At 43.3% G+C, this 17,780-nt stretch overlaps 1 protein-coding gene across 8 annotated transcripts in view; it reads right to left on the reverse strand.

Annotated features, from left to right (window-relative positions):
• The window catches only part of LOC105474699 (kinesin family member 26B), a 568,793-nt gene that overhangs the window by 213,577 nt on the left and 337,436 nt on the right, over positions 1–17,780 (reverse strand). Inside the window, exon 1 of one of the 8 annotated variants that reach the window (XM_011729520.3) lies at positions 52–475. The exons of the other annotated variants lie outside the window; for them this stretch is intronic. Within the exon in view, the coding sequence (XP_011727822.2) occupies positions 52–71 (20 nt within the window). The 5' untranslated portion in view covers positions 72–475. Of the gene's footprint in view, positions 1–51; positions 476–17,780 lie in introns of those variants that run through there. 8 annotated transcript variants of the gene reach the window in all.

A 17,780-nucleotide genomic window follows, 5' to 3' on the forward strand; every position in this document is an offset into this window, starting at 1 on the left:
CAAGAAAACAGACCACCTAACTACAGCAACATATATAACTGTGTTACTTACACTGCTTTCCAATCCATCATCACTGATAAGTCATGGCTAAATAATCAAGCGCAGAATCCATTTCTTCACGTCTGCTAATAAATAGCTTCTCTCAAATGTGTCTTGCAGATCTGGGGCCATCTCAGGAGAAAGTAAAATTGTGCGAAGGTGAAGGAGAAAAGGCTGGAAAATTCTAAAATCCATGGGGGTCTGAGAACTCTCAGAGCAGACCCTGGTGAAACATTCTTGTGATTCCAGCCTTTGGCTAAACCATGATCCTGGCCTCACTGAGCTCCCAGCCACCTTCCCAGTGCAGATCAGCCCCTGCTCCAACATTGCATTTCCCTCCAAGAACAGGGCATGGATGGGAGAGGAGCTCACAGAATCCTGCCAATCTGTACATGCAAGCACGCTTCTCAGAGGAAGCTGCACCAGTTTCGCTCTGGTGTCTGCTATCTCAGAGAGAGAGAGAGGGAGGGAGGGAGGGGCAGAGGCAGGCAGGCAGGGAGGGGTGAGACAGGGAGAGAGAGGAAGAGAGAGGGGGAGAGAGAGGAAGAGAGAGGGGGAGAGAGAGAGAGAGAGAGAGAGAGAGAGAGAGAGAGAGAGAGGAGCTCTGCTAAAAGAGACAGCCGAGAAAGAAATACTTGCAACAACTCCCATTAACCCACAGTAGCTTAGGGTTCTTGGCACAGCAGCTGCAAAATATACTGTGAAAATCAAACATTTAAAATCTTTAATTGTATATCCCTATACACATTTAGCCATGTATGTGTAGACAAAGCTGACGGAACCCAGGTTTTGTATATGTCTGTGACTCTGCAAGGGAACACTCGTAGACAAACAGATGCAGATATATATCCCCATGAGAATAATATCTGCATGCACATGTTTCGTTTTCTAAGTGAAATTGTCTAGTCTCACAGTTTGCATGTCTTAAAACTATTCCAATGCTCTCGGTAATGAAAGTGCAAACCCAACAAACAGCCCTTTGCCTCTGACAGCGTCTCATCTCTGATCGTGTTCTCCTCAGTTTGGTTCGGTCTGGGTTCCTGTTTCTTTTTCCCTACCTCAGGAAAGAAACCCCCAAAAGAGAAGAAGGTAGAGAGGCGAGGCAGGAGCTTTCAGTGTGACTGTCAACTTTGCATGCCCCACCCCATCGTTCATGGCACTGCAACCCAGGTCCCTCCACAGATCCAGCCAAAGCCCAGATGATGCCCACGGGAGGGTGTGGCATGGATCAGAGGCGTGAGACCCACAGACGGGGCTCTGTAATAGCACGGGAACTGGTGAAGATGTTTAAGGAAAAAGAAGCAACAGAGAAGCTGAAGGCAGGAAGGGAGAAGGGAGAAAGGCACAGGTGAGGCAGGCTGGGAGGGGCAGCCATGGTGGCAGGAAGCACAAGGTTGCCTGTGACTGATTCCTGAGTGGTCTCTCCAACCCTCCCTCTCTTTATGAGGACTCCGTTCACCTGTGTTTCTCCATGTGGAGTCCCAGTCATCTGCACTAGAGATACCTGGACCTTACCCCAAAGATTCTGATTGAGCTGGTGGGACCGTCTGCATTTTACCAAGCTCCACAGATCGTTCTCCTGCAGGTGGGAGTTTCTGGAGACCCACTGCTTCATTGATATTGAGCAAATGAATGGATGAAAAGTGAATGACGTGAGAAGAGATCCTAACAGAACACCTATGGGAATGCCAACATTTATGGAGGATGCGAGAGTTGAAAGTAAACTGAAGGCGAATAGTCAGAATGGTGAGAGGGGAGTGAGGAGGGAGAAGAATCACTGAAACGAGAGAAGGAATGACCTGCCGCTTTCTCAAAGGGCAGTGCTTTTATAGCTCTGGGACTACATGTGCTATCCCGTTCCCTTAACCCAGAACGCTCATCTCCAGGCAAACCATCCCTTAAAACCCAGCTCAAAAGTCTCATCCTCTTGGAAACTTTCCTAACTCTCCCAGGCAGAGGGAATGGCTCCAATCACATCTTGTTTGTATTTCTCATTGTAAGTACCTCTACACACTGCCCTTCTTTATTGGCTGGTTTCTCTCTTTCTCATTCTAGGATGATGAGCTGTTTTATGTAGACTAGATGATCTCTCAGTCATCACTACACGTCCCCAAATTCTGGCTAAAGTAGCTACTCCGTGTGCACTAACTAAATGGCTAAATCTATCACAAGAGGATTTCTTGACCTGAGGAGCTGGTACATAGACATTTGCTCTACAATTGGTCTTTAAACTGAACATCTGCCTCCATTTCACACGCTATTTTCATGCATGATACACTTCACAGTATCACTTTAAATGTTTCTTTATTGAGATTTAGTCTAGAGAGTTAGGACTTAGTGGAGAATGAAGAGAAAACGTTACAAGGAACTAATCTAACAAGGAGGTAAACAAGACAAAAGGCAAAGAAAGTACCAGACTGAGGTGAATTCAGTACAAGGTGCAGCACCGCAGATGTGGTTTTTGATAAACTGATACATTTGGGACTCAGAAAGGTGCCCCACTTCCATTAATGGTGACAAAGAAATTGCCTAAACAGAGATAAACGGCTCAAAGTAAAACCAAATGTAGTCACTTCTGGAGAAGGACTACCACATTAAGCCCCAATGTAAGAAAATGGTCACTAAATTTGGTGGAACAGAGTTGGAAATGAAAGATACCAAAATAATTAGCAGAAAACAAATCACCCATCTACTTGCCTTAAAAAAAGATTAGAGGAATTATAGATTAAAAGTTAGGGATCACACAGCACTTTGGGAGGCCGAGGCGGGTGGATCACGAGGTCAGGAGATCGAGACCATCCTGGCTAACATGGTGAAACCCCATCTCTACTAAAAATACAAAAAATTAGCCAGGCGAGGTGGCGGCGCCTGTAGTCCCAGCTGCTTGGGAGGCTGAGGCAGGAGAATGGCATGAACCCGGGAGGCGGAGCTTGCAGTGAGCCGAGATCGTGCCACTACACTCCAGCCTGGGCGACAGAGCAAGACTCCATCTCAAAAAAAAACCACAACAAAAAAGTTAGGCATCACACTAATCATTGAATAGATGAATGAATGAATGAATGAATGAATGAATGAATGAATGAAATGGCGAAGGGTCTGGAACATCCTTGGGGAAACACCAGCATTTGAGGGGCATTTCAAATACTGTTTTCATAGTTTTTAAAGTGTTTCATCACTTGGTGTTGAAACACTTGCTCAGTGTTTCAGAAAAGCTGAATGACTTGCTCTTGGTCACACAGCTACTAACTTCCTGGACGAGATCTGGAACCCGATCTTCCACATTCAATCTGCTACACTTTCCACCGCACCGCATTAAGCCCCAGCGTATGAAAATGGTCACTAAACTTGGTGAAACAGAGGTGGAAATGAAAGATACCAACAGGAATCCATCTTGAAACACAAGAGAAAGCCATCTCAAGGAACAACCTACTTGTCCAAACATCGGTTGGCAAGCAGTATGCATAGTGCTGTGAAGCTGGGAATCCCTAACCAGAAGTTTGGGGTGGCCTGGCTGGGAAGGCTGCCCCCCAGGACTCTCCTCTCCACTGTCTCTCGTGTTCAACGATCCCGGGGTCACGTGGAGGGGACATGGAGATGTGCCTTCTAGATCTTGCTTCAAGGGAGGACTTGTTGCCCCGGCTGTGGGCAGTTGGCCTCTAGCTGACAGCTCCTTCAGGATTTGCTTCCACTGAAGAAAGCCACAGAGGGCTGCAGAAGGCCCAGGGCCTGGCCTTCCCACAGTGGTTCACATCCAAAGACTGTGAGTGTGTAAAGCAGTCTTTGGAGGGCAGTGAGGGTATAAAGGCCCAGCCATCAAGTCCAGCGCATGACACAAGCACAGGCCATTTACGCTCCAGCGCTTCCCTGTGGGGCTGGCCAAGGCTTTGTTAGCCTGTTTGGCGGTTTGACTTTTTCCTCGGCACAATCCTGCGTCCTCCTGGTTTCTACAGGTGTGGATTTCCAGTAAACATCCTGCATGCCCAGCTCCACCTGAGTGCTGGCTTCCAGGGAACCCAACCTACAATCTTCGGCTCTGTTTCCAGACTTACTACCAGCAATCTCCATATACGTGAACCTCTGCTAATTTCAAAGCTTCTTAGCAACAAAAATGGACTCTTCTTCCCTCGCCAAAATGTTGGGCAGCTAATTTTATCTCTAGAGGTCTCAGTTCTCTCATCTAGAGGGAATTAGAGGCAATGGAGCTCTCGGGCCTCCTGGGAGGTATAAGGAAGTCAACCCTCCCCCGACCAGTACTGACGGTCTCGCAAGATTTCACTTCAGGCTGGGCACGGTGGCTCACACCTGTAATCCCAGCACCTTAGGAGGCCAAGGTGGGTGGATCACCTGAGGTCAGGAGTTCAAGACCAGCCTGGTCAACATGGTGAAACCCCATCTCTACTAAATACAAAAAAAATTAGCCAAGTGTAATTACAGGCCTGTAGTCCCAGCTACTTGGGAGGCTGAGGCAGGAGAATCGCTTGAACCCGGGAGGCAGAGGTTGCAGTGAGCCGAGATTGTGCCATTGCACTCCAGCCTGGGCAACAAGAGGGAAATTTCGTCTCAAAACAAACAAAAAAATTCACTTCAAATAAGGGGTTTGCAATTAAAATATTTTGGAAAAGCACTGGTTCTGATGATCCCATAGACCCCTCCCTCTGTAATATTCTATGATGCTCTGACTGTCTTCAGAAAACACAAACAAGCAGAATAACAAAATGGTACCTAAGGCCATCCACTAATTTGAAAAACAAATCAACTCATATATAAAGACAAGATCATAATATAGATTAAGAGAGCGATGGCTTTAAGGCTAAATCCTGGTTTATTGGACAGATAGGGAACTATAAATGATGATGGAATTAAGAATAGTTTCCTGAAGGGGTTTGGACAATTTATTACTTTACAGGGCTATCAGGAGGACTTAAGATGGGTAAAGTAAAATAAAAAGTTTCAGTTAAATGAATCAAATTCCATGGTTGAAGTTTGCAATGATCTCTTCCCTCCTGGCCCCCAAACACAGGAGTGTCTGTGACAAAGGCTAACTGAGGGACATAAGAAATTAGGTCCCACTGTCTCTGTTAATATACCCGAGAGACAGAAGTAGTTTCTTTATTCCCCGCGTATAGGAAAATACCATTCCAAGTAACGGTTAAAAAGAACATATAAGCAGCTAAAACTCGATGGAAACACTTTATGTAAAAATATATATATATTCATATGCAAGAAAGTAAGTCTAATGGTTACTAAATTGTTATAAATAACGAAAAACTCTAAACAAATCATACCCAAATTACCTTAGAATTTCCCTGTGGGAAATACCAAATGTATGAAAATCCTTAATCATTTAAAGACACCAGGATTAAAATGAATCATCCATATTCTGAAAATACAATGCAGAGATGGTTAAAAAGAAATTTGTAAAATTTGTGCTCCTTTATGTGCTGCACCACCAAATCTACACATTTTAGTAGTGTTTATATTTGGCAATTATCTCTAAAATCCATATTGTTCAGACAAAAGGAATGCAGGTACATTACAGTATATAATGACAGTTGTACATAATGCTTTATGTATGAGCCGCAGTGGCTCAGACCTGTAATCCCAGAACTTTGGGAGGCTGAGGTGGGTGGATCACCTGAGGTCAGGAGTTCAAGACCAGCCTGGCCAACATGGTGAAACCCCATCTCTACTACAAATATAAAAACCAGCAGTGCGCGGTGGCAGGCACCTGTAATCCCAGCTACTTGGGAGGCTGAGGCAGGAGAATCACTGAACCTGGGAGGTAGGGGTTGCAATGAGCCAAGATTGTGCCACTGCTCTCCAGCCTGGGTGACAGAGCGAGACTCCCTCTCAAAAGAAAGAATGAATGAATGAATGATTTACATCTTTAAAACTTCAATTGTCTATAAATATAGATCTCAAGTCTGCTAATAAGAAAACTATACACCTGACACTATCTGGAATAGTCAGGTCTTGTGTACACCTATTATAGACTTATTTAAAAAAAATTTGTCAGGCGCAGTGGCTCACATCTGTAATCCCAGTACTTTGGGAGGCCGGGGTGGGCAAATCACCTGAGGTCAGGAGAACAGCCTGGCCAACATGGTGAAACCCTGTCTCTAAAAATACAAAAATTAGCCAGGCATGGTGGCACGTGCCTGTAATCCCAGCTACTTGGGAGGGAGGCTGAGGCAGGAGAATCACTTGAACCTGGGAGGCAGAGGTTGTGGTGAGCCAAGGCAGAGGTTGTGGTGAGCCAAGGTTGTGCCACTCCAGCCTGGGTGCCACAGCGAGACTCTCTCTCAAACAAACAAAAAAAAAAGTACTTTACTGCTTAATTTTCCAACTACAAACCATCATTTAGTTTGTCATTCCATAGGAAATTAGGGATTTATTCATTTAAAATTCATTAAAATCTCACCATTTCTTTTGTAGCCTTGCTCCCTGTTTTCTATGAGGAGATGGAGCCGGCCCTGACCACAGCTACAATTTTAACTGAGAAGAGAAGGAAGGGAAAGAGCAGAGAGGCTGGGCACAGTGGCTTACACCTGCAATCCCAGCACTTCAGGAGGCCAAGGTGGGAGGATCACTTGAGGCAAGGAGTCCAAGACCAGCCTGGACAACATAGTGAGACACTATCTGTACAAAAAAATTGAAAATCTAGCTGGGAGTGGTAGCGTGGACCTGCAGTCCCATCTACTTGGGATACTGAGGCAGGAAGATTGCTTGAGCCCGGGAGGTCGAGACTGCAGTGAGCAGTGTTTGTACCACTAGGCGACGAAGGGGTGGCACTTCAGCCTGGGCAACAGAGCAAGACCCTGTATCAAAAAAAAAAAAAAAGAAAGAAAGAAAAGAAAAAGAAAGAAGGAAGAAAGGAAAACACGAAGGGAGGGAGGGAAGGAGGGAGGAGGGGAAGGAAGGGAGGGAGGGAAGAAGGAGGGAAGGAAGGAAGGACAGAGAAAGAGAGAGAGAGACAAAGAAGGAGAGAGGAAACTTTTGGGGATGGAAGGTGGGAAGGGGTTGGAGGAGAAGCTCTAGAATGGAGCCATCTGAGCCCTGGGGAGATGGAGAGAGCAACGTGTGATGTAAAGCTCCCTACACAGAACAGGGGCCCAGGGCCTCCTCTCTTCCCACACTGCGGCACTGACCTCCTGGCCTTGCCCTCACCCGCTCTACTCCGAAAATGTGCAGAGAAGACATGACAGAAAGCTTGGGAAGTAGTACTTTACTCAGCAGCCCCTAGGGGATACGAAAACGACCGCAGCAGGACCAGGTTCCTCCCTTAGGAAACCCTGGTGCTGGCAGCACCAGAGCTCTCAGGAGAGAACAACCTTCTACAGAGAGCCTTCGGATCATGGCTCTGACCAACGCCTGCGAAAGGCCTACCGGGGTAGCTGGAGTCATGTGGAATCAAATCCCATAGCACAGATGGGTTGGCTTTGGAAAAGCCACCAGATCCTTACAGAAGAGACTGAAACTCAAAACTTGCATAAGGCCAGACAGCCACCCTGCGGCAACGCCGAGAGCAAAACCAAGTTCTAGCTCCAAGTCCATGGGTCCAGCCGGTGCTTCCAACACGCCCATCACCACCCAGCTCTCCCATACGGACAGTCATTATCCTTCAGATACGTGGTGCTGGGATGCCCTTGATCTTTAGTCTCATAGACTTAAGAGAGGGTTTTTATCCCTCTCAAAAGAACCGAGAAATTCTCTCCATACAGGACATTTGAGAACAGAGCTCTTTTGTTGCAAATAGTCAGAACATCAAACATTTTTTCAAAAAATAAAAGGTCAAATACCTTTAAAATTTAGTTAGATCTTCATGGAACAAAGGAAGTACTTTCAAGAATGTAAATGGTGCATGTGGGACATGCTAATATCTTAAAAACTCATTTGGCATGAGGTATATACAGGGTGGTAGGCACTACCCAAAAGAAGCTTGGCACTTCATGTAAATCATTTAATTCATGTTATGTACATGAAATGTGAAAATCTATACCTAAAATCTATATATTAATTAGCTATCCTTATGAGAAAAATGATACATGAAAATCTAGATGTAACTTTTAAAAGACAAATCAGGAAATGTTATGTGCCATTTAAAAGTTCACCATGGCCGGGCGCGGTGGCTCATGCTTGTAATCCCAACACTTTGGGAGGCCGAGGCAGGCAGATCACCTGAGGTCAGGAGTTCAAGACCAGCCTGATCAACATGGAGAAACTCCGTCTCTACTAAAAATACAAAATTAGCCGGGGTGGTGGCAGCGCCTGTAATCCCAGCTACTCGGGAGGCTGAGGCAGGAGAATCGCTTGGATCCGGGAGGCAGAGGTTGCAGTGAGCCGAGATCGTGCCACTGCACTCTAGTCTGGGTGACAAGAGTGAAACTCCGTCTCAAAAAGAAAAAAAAAAAAGTTCCCATAAGCTTCTTTTCCAATTAATACAGAAAGTTTTCAGAGATAGCCCCGTCTCATGACAAAACAGTTGGTACCCACGGATGCTCTTTAACCCTCCTACCATTTTATGTGCCTTTACTTATCCAGAGTCATTTTCTTCATACTTAGAGAATATCTATAATCATAACTATTATTTTCATTCATTCATTCAACAAAAACATACAGATAGTGCCTGAAACAAGAACAACCTAGTTTTGATCTTCACTGAGCTTATAGTCTAAACTAGTCATGGTTTGCCAAGATAATTGTTGCCTCTTCCTCTTCTTCTTCTTCTTCTTCTTCTTCTTTTTTTTTTTTTTGAGACAGAGTCTTGCTCTCTCTGTTGCCAGGCTGAAGTGCAGTGGCACGATCTCAGCTCACTGCAACCTCCACCTCCTGGGTTCAAGCAATTCTCCTGCCTCAGCCTCCCGAGTTTCTGGGATTATAGGCGTGCGCCACTACAGCCGGCTAATTTTTCTATTTTTAGTAGAGATAGGGTTTCACCATGTTGGTTAGGCTGGTCTTGAACTCCTGACCTCATGATCCACCCACCTCGGCCTCCCAAAGTGCTGGGATTACAGCCATGAGCCACCCTGCCCAGCCTGCCTCTTCTTTTTAAACATAACATCTCCTCACTCCAACTCATTCTCAAAAAGATGTAACAAAGTATGTAATGTTGTATCTAGGTCTTCATTAAATCTGCGGTTGGAAGAAATCGTGCTGCACTCACCGTCCATATCAAGTAGTTCTAAAACAACAGACAAGATTCCTTTTTTATCAGAAAAGCAAAATCTACTTATCTGTCCACCTATACTACAGGTCTGGTGCCTGTCTCATCTGAAGTATGTGCCGCCTTCGTTGGTTTGTATGAAAACTTCGGGTGGTGAACGGCCAAGTTCTCAGAGTATTCTATAGACGTACAGCTGGTGTTCCATCAATGTGCGGCAGTGCCGTAGTTACCAAAATATCAGGCCAGCACAATATGGGCATGATGAAGCAATTGCCTAGTTCTAAAGACGGAAGTGCAGCAGAGCCAAATTTAGCAAAAGGCTCAACAATCCTCCGTCTGTGTGTTGATAAAGGAATAGAATTATTTCAGACTGCTATATGCCTCTAAATATGTGGCTAGTCTTAGCAAACATGCATTTGTTTATACTTTCGGTCACAAAGTCTAATTCTGATATGAATTCTTACTACCACACTAGCCCAGTGTAGCAATTATCCTCCATTTAAAAAGTGCTCTGCGGATAAAAACTAATCTCTGTGATACCTCTGCAGGCGTGATACCTCTTCTAAAGCAGGCTTATCATCTCTTTGTAAATGTAAGAGAAAGAAGACGTTCATCCCACTGGCTTCTTAAGAACAGATGACAAAGAACTCTGACCCTAGCATCAAACTAAACTGGGTTCAAATCTCTCACACAGTAAAAACAAGTTAAGTAGCTAGTCCTTATGCCAGGCCAGGTTCTCGGAGCTGTCTATACATCAACTTATTTTTTTTTCTTTTTTTTGAGACGGAGTCTTGCTCTGTCGCCTGGGCTGGAGTGCAGTGGCCGGATCTCAGCTCACTGCAAGCTCCGCCTCCCAGGTTCACGCCATTCTCCTGCCTCAGCCTCCCGTGTAGCTGGGACTACAGGCGCCCGCCAGCTCGCAAAGCTAGTTTTTTGTATTTTTTAGTAGAGACGGGGTTTCACCGTGTTAGCCAGGATGGTCTCGATCTCCTGACCTCGTGATCCGCCTGCCTCAGCCTCCCAAAGTGCTGGGATTACAGGCTTGAGCCACCGCGCCCGGCCTATATCAACTTATTTAACCCTCATGACAACTGTGACATCCACGACACTATTATCCTTAGTCTACAGATAAGGAAATTGAAACACAAAGAAGTTAAGACCTTTTCTGAAGGTCACATAGCTCGTAAGTGGCAAGGCCAAGATCTGGACCCGGGTGGTCGGGCTGCAGTCTCCTCTCTCAAACTTTTCACACCAGATTGCCTCGTGTAAATTACTGAAGTTCTCTAAATGACTGTTCGGTCCACGAAATGGGGATAATAATGGTACTGACCTCACAGGATGGCCAGAATGTTTAAAATCATGCATCTGAAAGTCCTTAACACATCACATACGCATAGTAGGTGGTCTTGCTTTTAACGAAGCCTGAGTTCATCATTAGCACTCAGGCTGCCTCAAAAGATTCCTCTTTGATTGTCAGGGAAGGGAGGTGGCGTTTTAGGCAGCTCTGGCAACGCTGCTCACAGACTTACCAAGAAAGGGGCAGGATCTATGGAAGGAAATGAATTTCACCATCCTTACTGCAACTCTTGTATAAGATACAAATCAATTAATTCATCACATTCTTATCCCATTCAGCATCTTGCCATCAAGAGGCCCCTGCCCAGCTCCTCGGAATTCCTCCTCTAATTCAGCTGTGGCTTCTCTAGTTGGCCGGCGCCCAGCCCTCGCCCTGGTGAAGTTAGAGAGCTACATAAGCTGTCTTGCCTTGGATGTTCTTCTGAGAGTTTGGAAGGAACTCTAATTCAGTTTCTGACAAGTTATTGGCAAAAGGAGAGGAAACGCTTGCCAATTTGCTTCAGGCACCGAGCATGTTAACAGGTATTACACCAGGTGTTATTAATATATTACTTACAACAAACCCAGGTTTCAACCTATTGTTTGGGTTATACAGAGTTATGAATTTTATACTTTACAAAGTACTGTATTTTTTCTAATCGAGAAAACTTGGAATGTGTGTTGAAGAATTCGGTCCTCAGTGTGAGATGTATTTATTACAAATGAGTCTTATTTCAGAATCAGTTTGTGGGTTAAATGACCAATACTATTTCTTCAAATCGATCACTTGCTAAAGCCGAAGACTGGGACAGGTGTCACTCCCAGGGCTCAGCCAGCCAAGCTCGCAGGAATGAGGTCAGTGCCCTGATGAAATGGCTTCCTTTTTCCTCTAAGGAAAGTTGACAACTTTCTCTCGAAGAAATTTCAGAGCTGGAAGGAATAGCTTTGGATGCTCTACACTTGGGGGCTTAGAAAATGAATATCTAAGACGCAGTAGTCCTAAAACTCCCACTGTTCTTAGCAAGCACAGGGACTGTCTATAATCTCATTGATGATGTATAGCTATCCAGCCTAAAACAAAGCACGCATTGCAAGTCAGAGAACAGGCAGGAAGGAAACGCTTCCGCTCAGCAAATTCCTAGAAGGGGAGAATATCTCCCTTAGGAAAATGGCCCTTTGACACGTTCCACACTGTGTACCTCGCACCCATGACTGCTTTAGCACTTTACCAGGCATCAGACCTACCAGCCGGAATACCACAAGCAGAAGCCAAATCAAATGAAACAAGGCCTCTGTCCAGCTCTATGGCCCTCCAGGCCCAGGCCCAGCAATTGGCTAACAGAGAGCCATGTGTGCTACTGAGCTCTTTCCAGACAACGTGATTTCTGAAGAAATGCTGCTCACTTTGCCTCTCTATCCCCCTCAGATTACTCTAAAGTAGAGGTCTAGAAAATATGTAAGTGGAAACTTTTTGGCTTACTCAAATTATACTATATAAAGTTGTCTATTTATCTGTGGGCTAGGGTTCCAAGCTGTGTGTCCTCAGCCAAGTTTACCTGTCCTGGAATAATAAAATCAGATTATAATTTCTACCTCACTCCAATAGACTATGGCAGTGCAGGTTAGCTATGAATTAGGGACTCTACCTCTATTTGGCTTTACCCCTAGACTTACCATGTAGCCTTGGCTCAAATACCTGTGTATCTGGGCTGATTTATTTAACCTCTTCAGACTATCATGATGTTGGATTAATCTAGGTTATATTTGTAAAGGATGACCCTCTCCAGGAAAGGAAACCACACACACACACACACACACACACACACACACACACACACACACACTTCACTATTATTCTAGTGTTCTCTTACATTTTTAATATTAGTCAATGCCAAGGACATTGAGAATTGTCCTGATTTTGAAGCTCCCATACATCTTTCTCTTTGGACAAAGGTAACATGAGCTGCTTGGCATCACTGAAATAAAAGAGATTTTTGTCTAGATAAAAACCGATAAAAAATGCAATCCAAGTTGTTCCTTCAGGACTCATACTAGTCTGGCAACCGGCTGCCTCATGAATGTAACTGTGTCTGCTTTTCTTAAAGAACACTTGTTAATTTTCCTCTTCCCTTCTAACACACACACACACACACCCCTTCCCATTTTCCTCACCGGTTCCTCGACTGCATTTGCCATCTGATGCAAGAAGAAGAATGTGAACCCATCAAAGAAACACAGGCAGGGAAGAAAGAGGAGTGAGAGGAGACTAGCCTCATTGCCTCCCCTTCTCCCCAGTTCCTCTCAGATTCTGTACCTGGAAGGACAAAACCAGGAGGCAGTGGGTGGAGACTGGCCTTTCTCACGGCAGCCTGGAAGAGCAGCTGTTAAATTATTGAAAGTTCCTGGCTAAAAGAAAGTGAAATGTTAATGACCATATTATGGAAAGGAAGACAACTTCACAATCCACATAGATTTAAACTATCTTTTCAGGAAGAAAGCTCAGTATACATGACTGAGTGCCCTCAGACACAGCTTGGAAGAAATGATCCGTTTGCTTATATGCACGCTCTGATTGCCAACTGCTGCGCTCTCTCCCACCCCTCACTTCTTCTGGTGGTTGCTGTGGATAAACAGTTTTCGGCTACGGTTCATAATTTCTATTTTCAGCATGTTCTTCCTTAACCCAGTTGCCTCTCAGGTGAAGATTTTTGCTGGCAGAGTCAAGGATAACATTCCACTAGCTTCTAATAAAACACACGGAGCCGAGACTGGTAACCTTCGCATCCAGGCTGACTTATCTGAGTTGCCCCTGAGGTCTCTGATTCGATTTCCAGCTTCTCTGACCACACTAAAGCAAACTGGGTTAAAAATACTGGAATATAAAGTGTGGCAGACCAGGCTCTCATCCCACCTACCTCCCTCCGCTCCCAGAAGGAAGACTTCTACACAGAAAGGAGATATGCAGGGAAACGGAACAAGATGGCCATTTGATGGATAATCATAAATGATGTTTGAATGGTTGAAAAATCAACTGCAAGTCACATATACAGTTTGAGATGAATGACAATATGATAGAATAAATATGTTTTCAAAATAGCTTCACCTAAGTGTTGCTTTTTAATAATTGGAAATCTCACCTGAAGTGTTACAATTGTTACAATTATCTCCATTCTTGTCACACTATCAGTAATTTACTTTAAAATACAGTCCTTCAGGCCGGGCACGGTGGCTCACACCTGTAATCTCAGCACTTTGGGAGGCCAAGGTGGGCAGATCACCAGGTCAGGAGTTCGAGACTAGCCTGGCCAACATGGTGAAACCCCGTCTCTACTAAAGATACAAAAATTAGCCGGGTGTGGTGGTGCACACCTGTAATCCCAGCTACTCTGGAGGCTGAGGCAGGAGAATTGCTTGAACCCGGGAGGCGGAGGTTGCAGTGAGCCGAGATCATGCCATTGCACTCCAGCCTGGGCAACAGGGCAAGACTCTGTCTCTAAATAAACAAATAAATAAATTACAGTGCTTCAGTATACATAGTACACTAATGTGTGGATTCGTTATTAATTTACATTATAGGAGTAGTTATTTAATATTCGGAGTGCCTTTTTCAGGAATACATACTTCAGGGGTGATTGGTTAGTTGGCGCTTGATGTGTAAAATTTTCATCATCATTTAATTTCCAACTACTGTCTGAAATCCACTGAAATTTCTTCTTTAACCTATTGGTTATTTATAAGTAGATTGCTTAATTTCTAAACATTTGGTGATTTTCTGATTTTCTAATTTTCTATTTTTATGGTCATTGATTTATAGCTTAATTTCTCTCTGGTCAAAAAAAAATACTCTGAATGATTTTAGTCCTTTGAATTTTGTTAAGAATTGCTTTATGAGCCAACATATGGTCAATTTTGGTTAATGTCCCAGTTGTACTTGGAAATGAATTGTGTCATTGTTGAGACATTCAGATCTTCTCTCCTTCTATGATTACAGACTGGTTTCTTCTTTCAATTCTGCACATTTTTGGGTATTTATCATTAGTGATAAATTAAAGATACTTATTTATTTATTATTTTTTAGATGGAGTTTCACCCTTGTTGCCCAGGCTGGAGTGCAATGGTGCAGTCTTGGCTCACCACAACCTCCGTCCCCAGGGTTCAAGCGATTCTCCTGCCTCAGCCTCCCGAGTAGCTGGGATTACAGACATGCGCCTCCACACCCAGCTAACTTTGTATTTTTAGTAGAGATGGGGTTTCTCCATGTTGGTCAGGCTGGTCTTGAACTCCCCACCTCATGATGATTCTTGAAAAGTCTATTTTCTCTGATATTAGAACTATGCCAGCTTATTTTGGTTGGCATTTACAAGGTATATCTTTTTTTTTTCATTCTTTTATCTTCAACTTCTTTTTGTCCTTAAATTTATGAAGTGTATCTTACAAGCAGTATTTAATTAGATTTTGTTGTCTTTAAAATAGTCTAACAATAACTATCTTCTAATTAGAGTATTTAGCCAATTTTCATGTAACTCAATTACAGATATATTTGAATTTATAGCTACCATCTTACAGTTGTTTTCTATTAGTCCACCTATTTTATATTCTCTTTCCTCTTCTTTCTTGAATTCTTTTAGATTAATCATGTATTTTTCATTCTATTTTCCCTTTTATGCATTATTTTACTAGTTGCTCTGCAGATTACATTATGTGTCCTTCACTTATTATAGTCTAATAAAATTCTGAGTTTTAATACTTACAGATGTTACAATTTTATTACACTTTAACTCCATTTATCCCCTTTCACTTCCTGTATTATTTTTGTCATGCATTTAATGCTACATATATTTTAGCGCCCACAAAATCCCATTTTTGTTCTTTTATATGGTCAATGTTCATTGATATTTGCCCCATATTTATTTTCTGAACATTTCACAAAAATAGAATTGTATGGTGAATGCCCATATGCCCTTCAGCCAGATTCTTTAATTTTTCCACATTTCTGCACGTGAACATTTTTTCTACATTTACTTTATCACATATTTATCCATCCCTCTATCCAGCCATCAATACATCTTATATTCTTAATACATTTCAACTTAACCACATGTTGACCTTTTCTGTCAGCTTTCATTCCTTCCTGCATTTCCGGGATCATTTTCTTCTTATCTGTATACTTCCTTTTACTATTTCTTTCAGTGTTCGTCTACTGGTGATAGATTCTTTCCATTTTTGTCCTGAAATGTCTTTATTTCACTTCAATGTTTGATGAATATCTTTGTTAAGTTTGTAAACTTTTAGGTTGACAGTCACATTCTTTCAATTCATGAATACAACATCCCATTGTCTCTTGGCATCCATTGTTTCTGTTGAGAAACGAATTCCTGTCTTATTGTCGCTCCTTTAAAAATAATCGATTTTTTTCTCACGGCTGTAATCATTTTTCTCCTTGGCTTTTGTTTTCAATGGTTTTACTACATTGTCCCCAGCTGTGGTTTTCTCTGTGTACATCCTAGTTGGGGCAAGCCAGGGCTTCTTAAATCATGTTCTGAAGTAGAATTGTAGGCGTTAGAGGCTGAGAAAGGTAGGAAGGAGAGGTGGATGGGGAGAGGTTCGTTAACAGATACCAAATTACAGACCCAATTATAGCTAAGTAGGAGGAAGGAGTTCTGGTGTTCGGCAGCACTTTCAGGCGAATATGGTTAATGATGATTTATTGTATGTTTTCAAAAAGCTAGAAAAAAAGATTTTGAATGTCCACAACACAAAGACATGATAAATGTTTGAGTTGATATATATGCTAATTACCATGATTTGATCATTATGCATTGTATACCTATACCAAAATCATCACTTTTTATCCTATAAGTATGTACAATTATTATGTGTCAATTAAAAAGAAAATGAAAAAGACATTGCTTCTGCCCCATTCCCTCTTCCCCTCTTCCCCTCTTCCGGGCTTTCCATTATATGTTACATGTGTTCCATACGTCTCTTCTGCTCTTTTCTGTGTTTTGATCCTTTTTGTTCTCCCTGCATCTCTCTGGATATTTTCAACTGATTTGTATTCCATTTCACTAATTCTGTCTTGTACTAAATCTAACCTGCTATTAGAGCCACTTGTTGTGTTCTTAATATCCATTATTTCATTTTTTAAGCTCCAGAATTTCCTCTTTCTTTTCTTTTCTTTTCTCTTTTGTGAGACAGGATCTCTGTCACCCAGGCTGAAGTGAAGTTGACTCACTGCAACCTTGACCTCCCAGGCTCAGGTGATCCTCCCACCTCAGCCTCCCAAGTAGCTGGGACTACAGGTGTGTGCCACCATGCCTGGCTAATTTTTGTATTTTGTATAGAGGCAGAGTTTCACCATGTTGCCTACGCTGGTCTTGAACTCCTGGGATCAAGCCATCTGCCCACCTCAGCCTCCTAAAATGCTGTGATTACACAGGTGTGAGCCACCACGCCCAGCCCCAGGTTCTTTTTATGAATTCCAATTTTCTGGTGAAATTCTGTATTGTATCATTTATCTTCCTGAACATATGAATCACAGATATTTTGAAATTTATGTCTGATAATGCTGGTAAACCACGGGTATTTTTCCAATGCCTATTTTTTTTTCTTTTAGGCCTATTTCTTGGTATGCTTGATCATTTTTGATTGAAACAACTTATGGGAAATGTAGAGACTCCTATCTTTCTTCAGTGATCATTCACCCAGTCCTCTGGTGGGCAGCCTGAATGGAAGTGATCAAGCTACACCAATCCCAGACTGAGCTCACTGAGATTTTGTATTGCTTGTCTGCTTCAGGTTCACATCTATTTTTAGGGTATGATTCTTCAAGGATCCCAGTGGGGTATCTCCTAGTGCCTCTTCTCCTCACTAAGCTTTGAATGTGATTTTTTTTGTTGAGTTGTTTGTTTGTTTGAGATGGAGTTTGGGTCTTGTTGCCCGGGCTGGAGCGCAATGGCATGATCTTGGCTCACTGCAACCTCCGCCTCCCAGGTTCAAGTGATTCTCCTGCCTCGGTCTCCCGAGTAGATGGGATTACAGGTGCCCGGCACCACACCCGGCTAAGTTTTTGTATTTCTAATAGAGATGGGGTTTCACCATGTTGGCCAGGCTGGTCTCAAACTCCTGACCTCAGGTGATCCACCCACCTCGGCCTCCCAAAGTGCTGGGATTCCAGGTGTGAGCCACCGCGCCCGGCCATGTGATTTTTTTTTTTAACTTAGCACTGTGATACTGAAAATGC

The sequence above is a fragment of the Macaca nemestrina genome, chromosome 1 (assembly GCF_043159975.1).
Source record: "Macaca nemestrina isolate mMacNem1 chromosome 1, mMacNem.hap1, whole genome shotgun sequence".
Classification (NCBI taxonomy): Eukaryota; Metazoa; Chordata; class Mammalia; order Primates; family Cercopithecidae; genus Macaca; species Macaca nemestrina.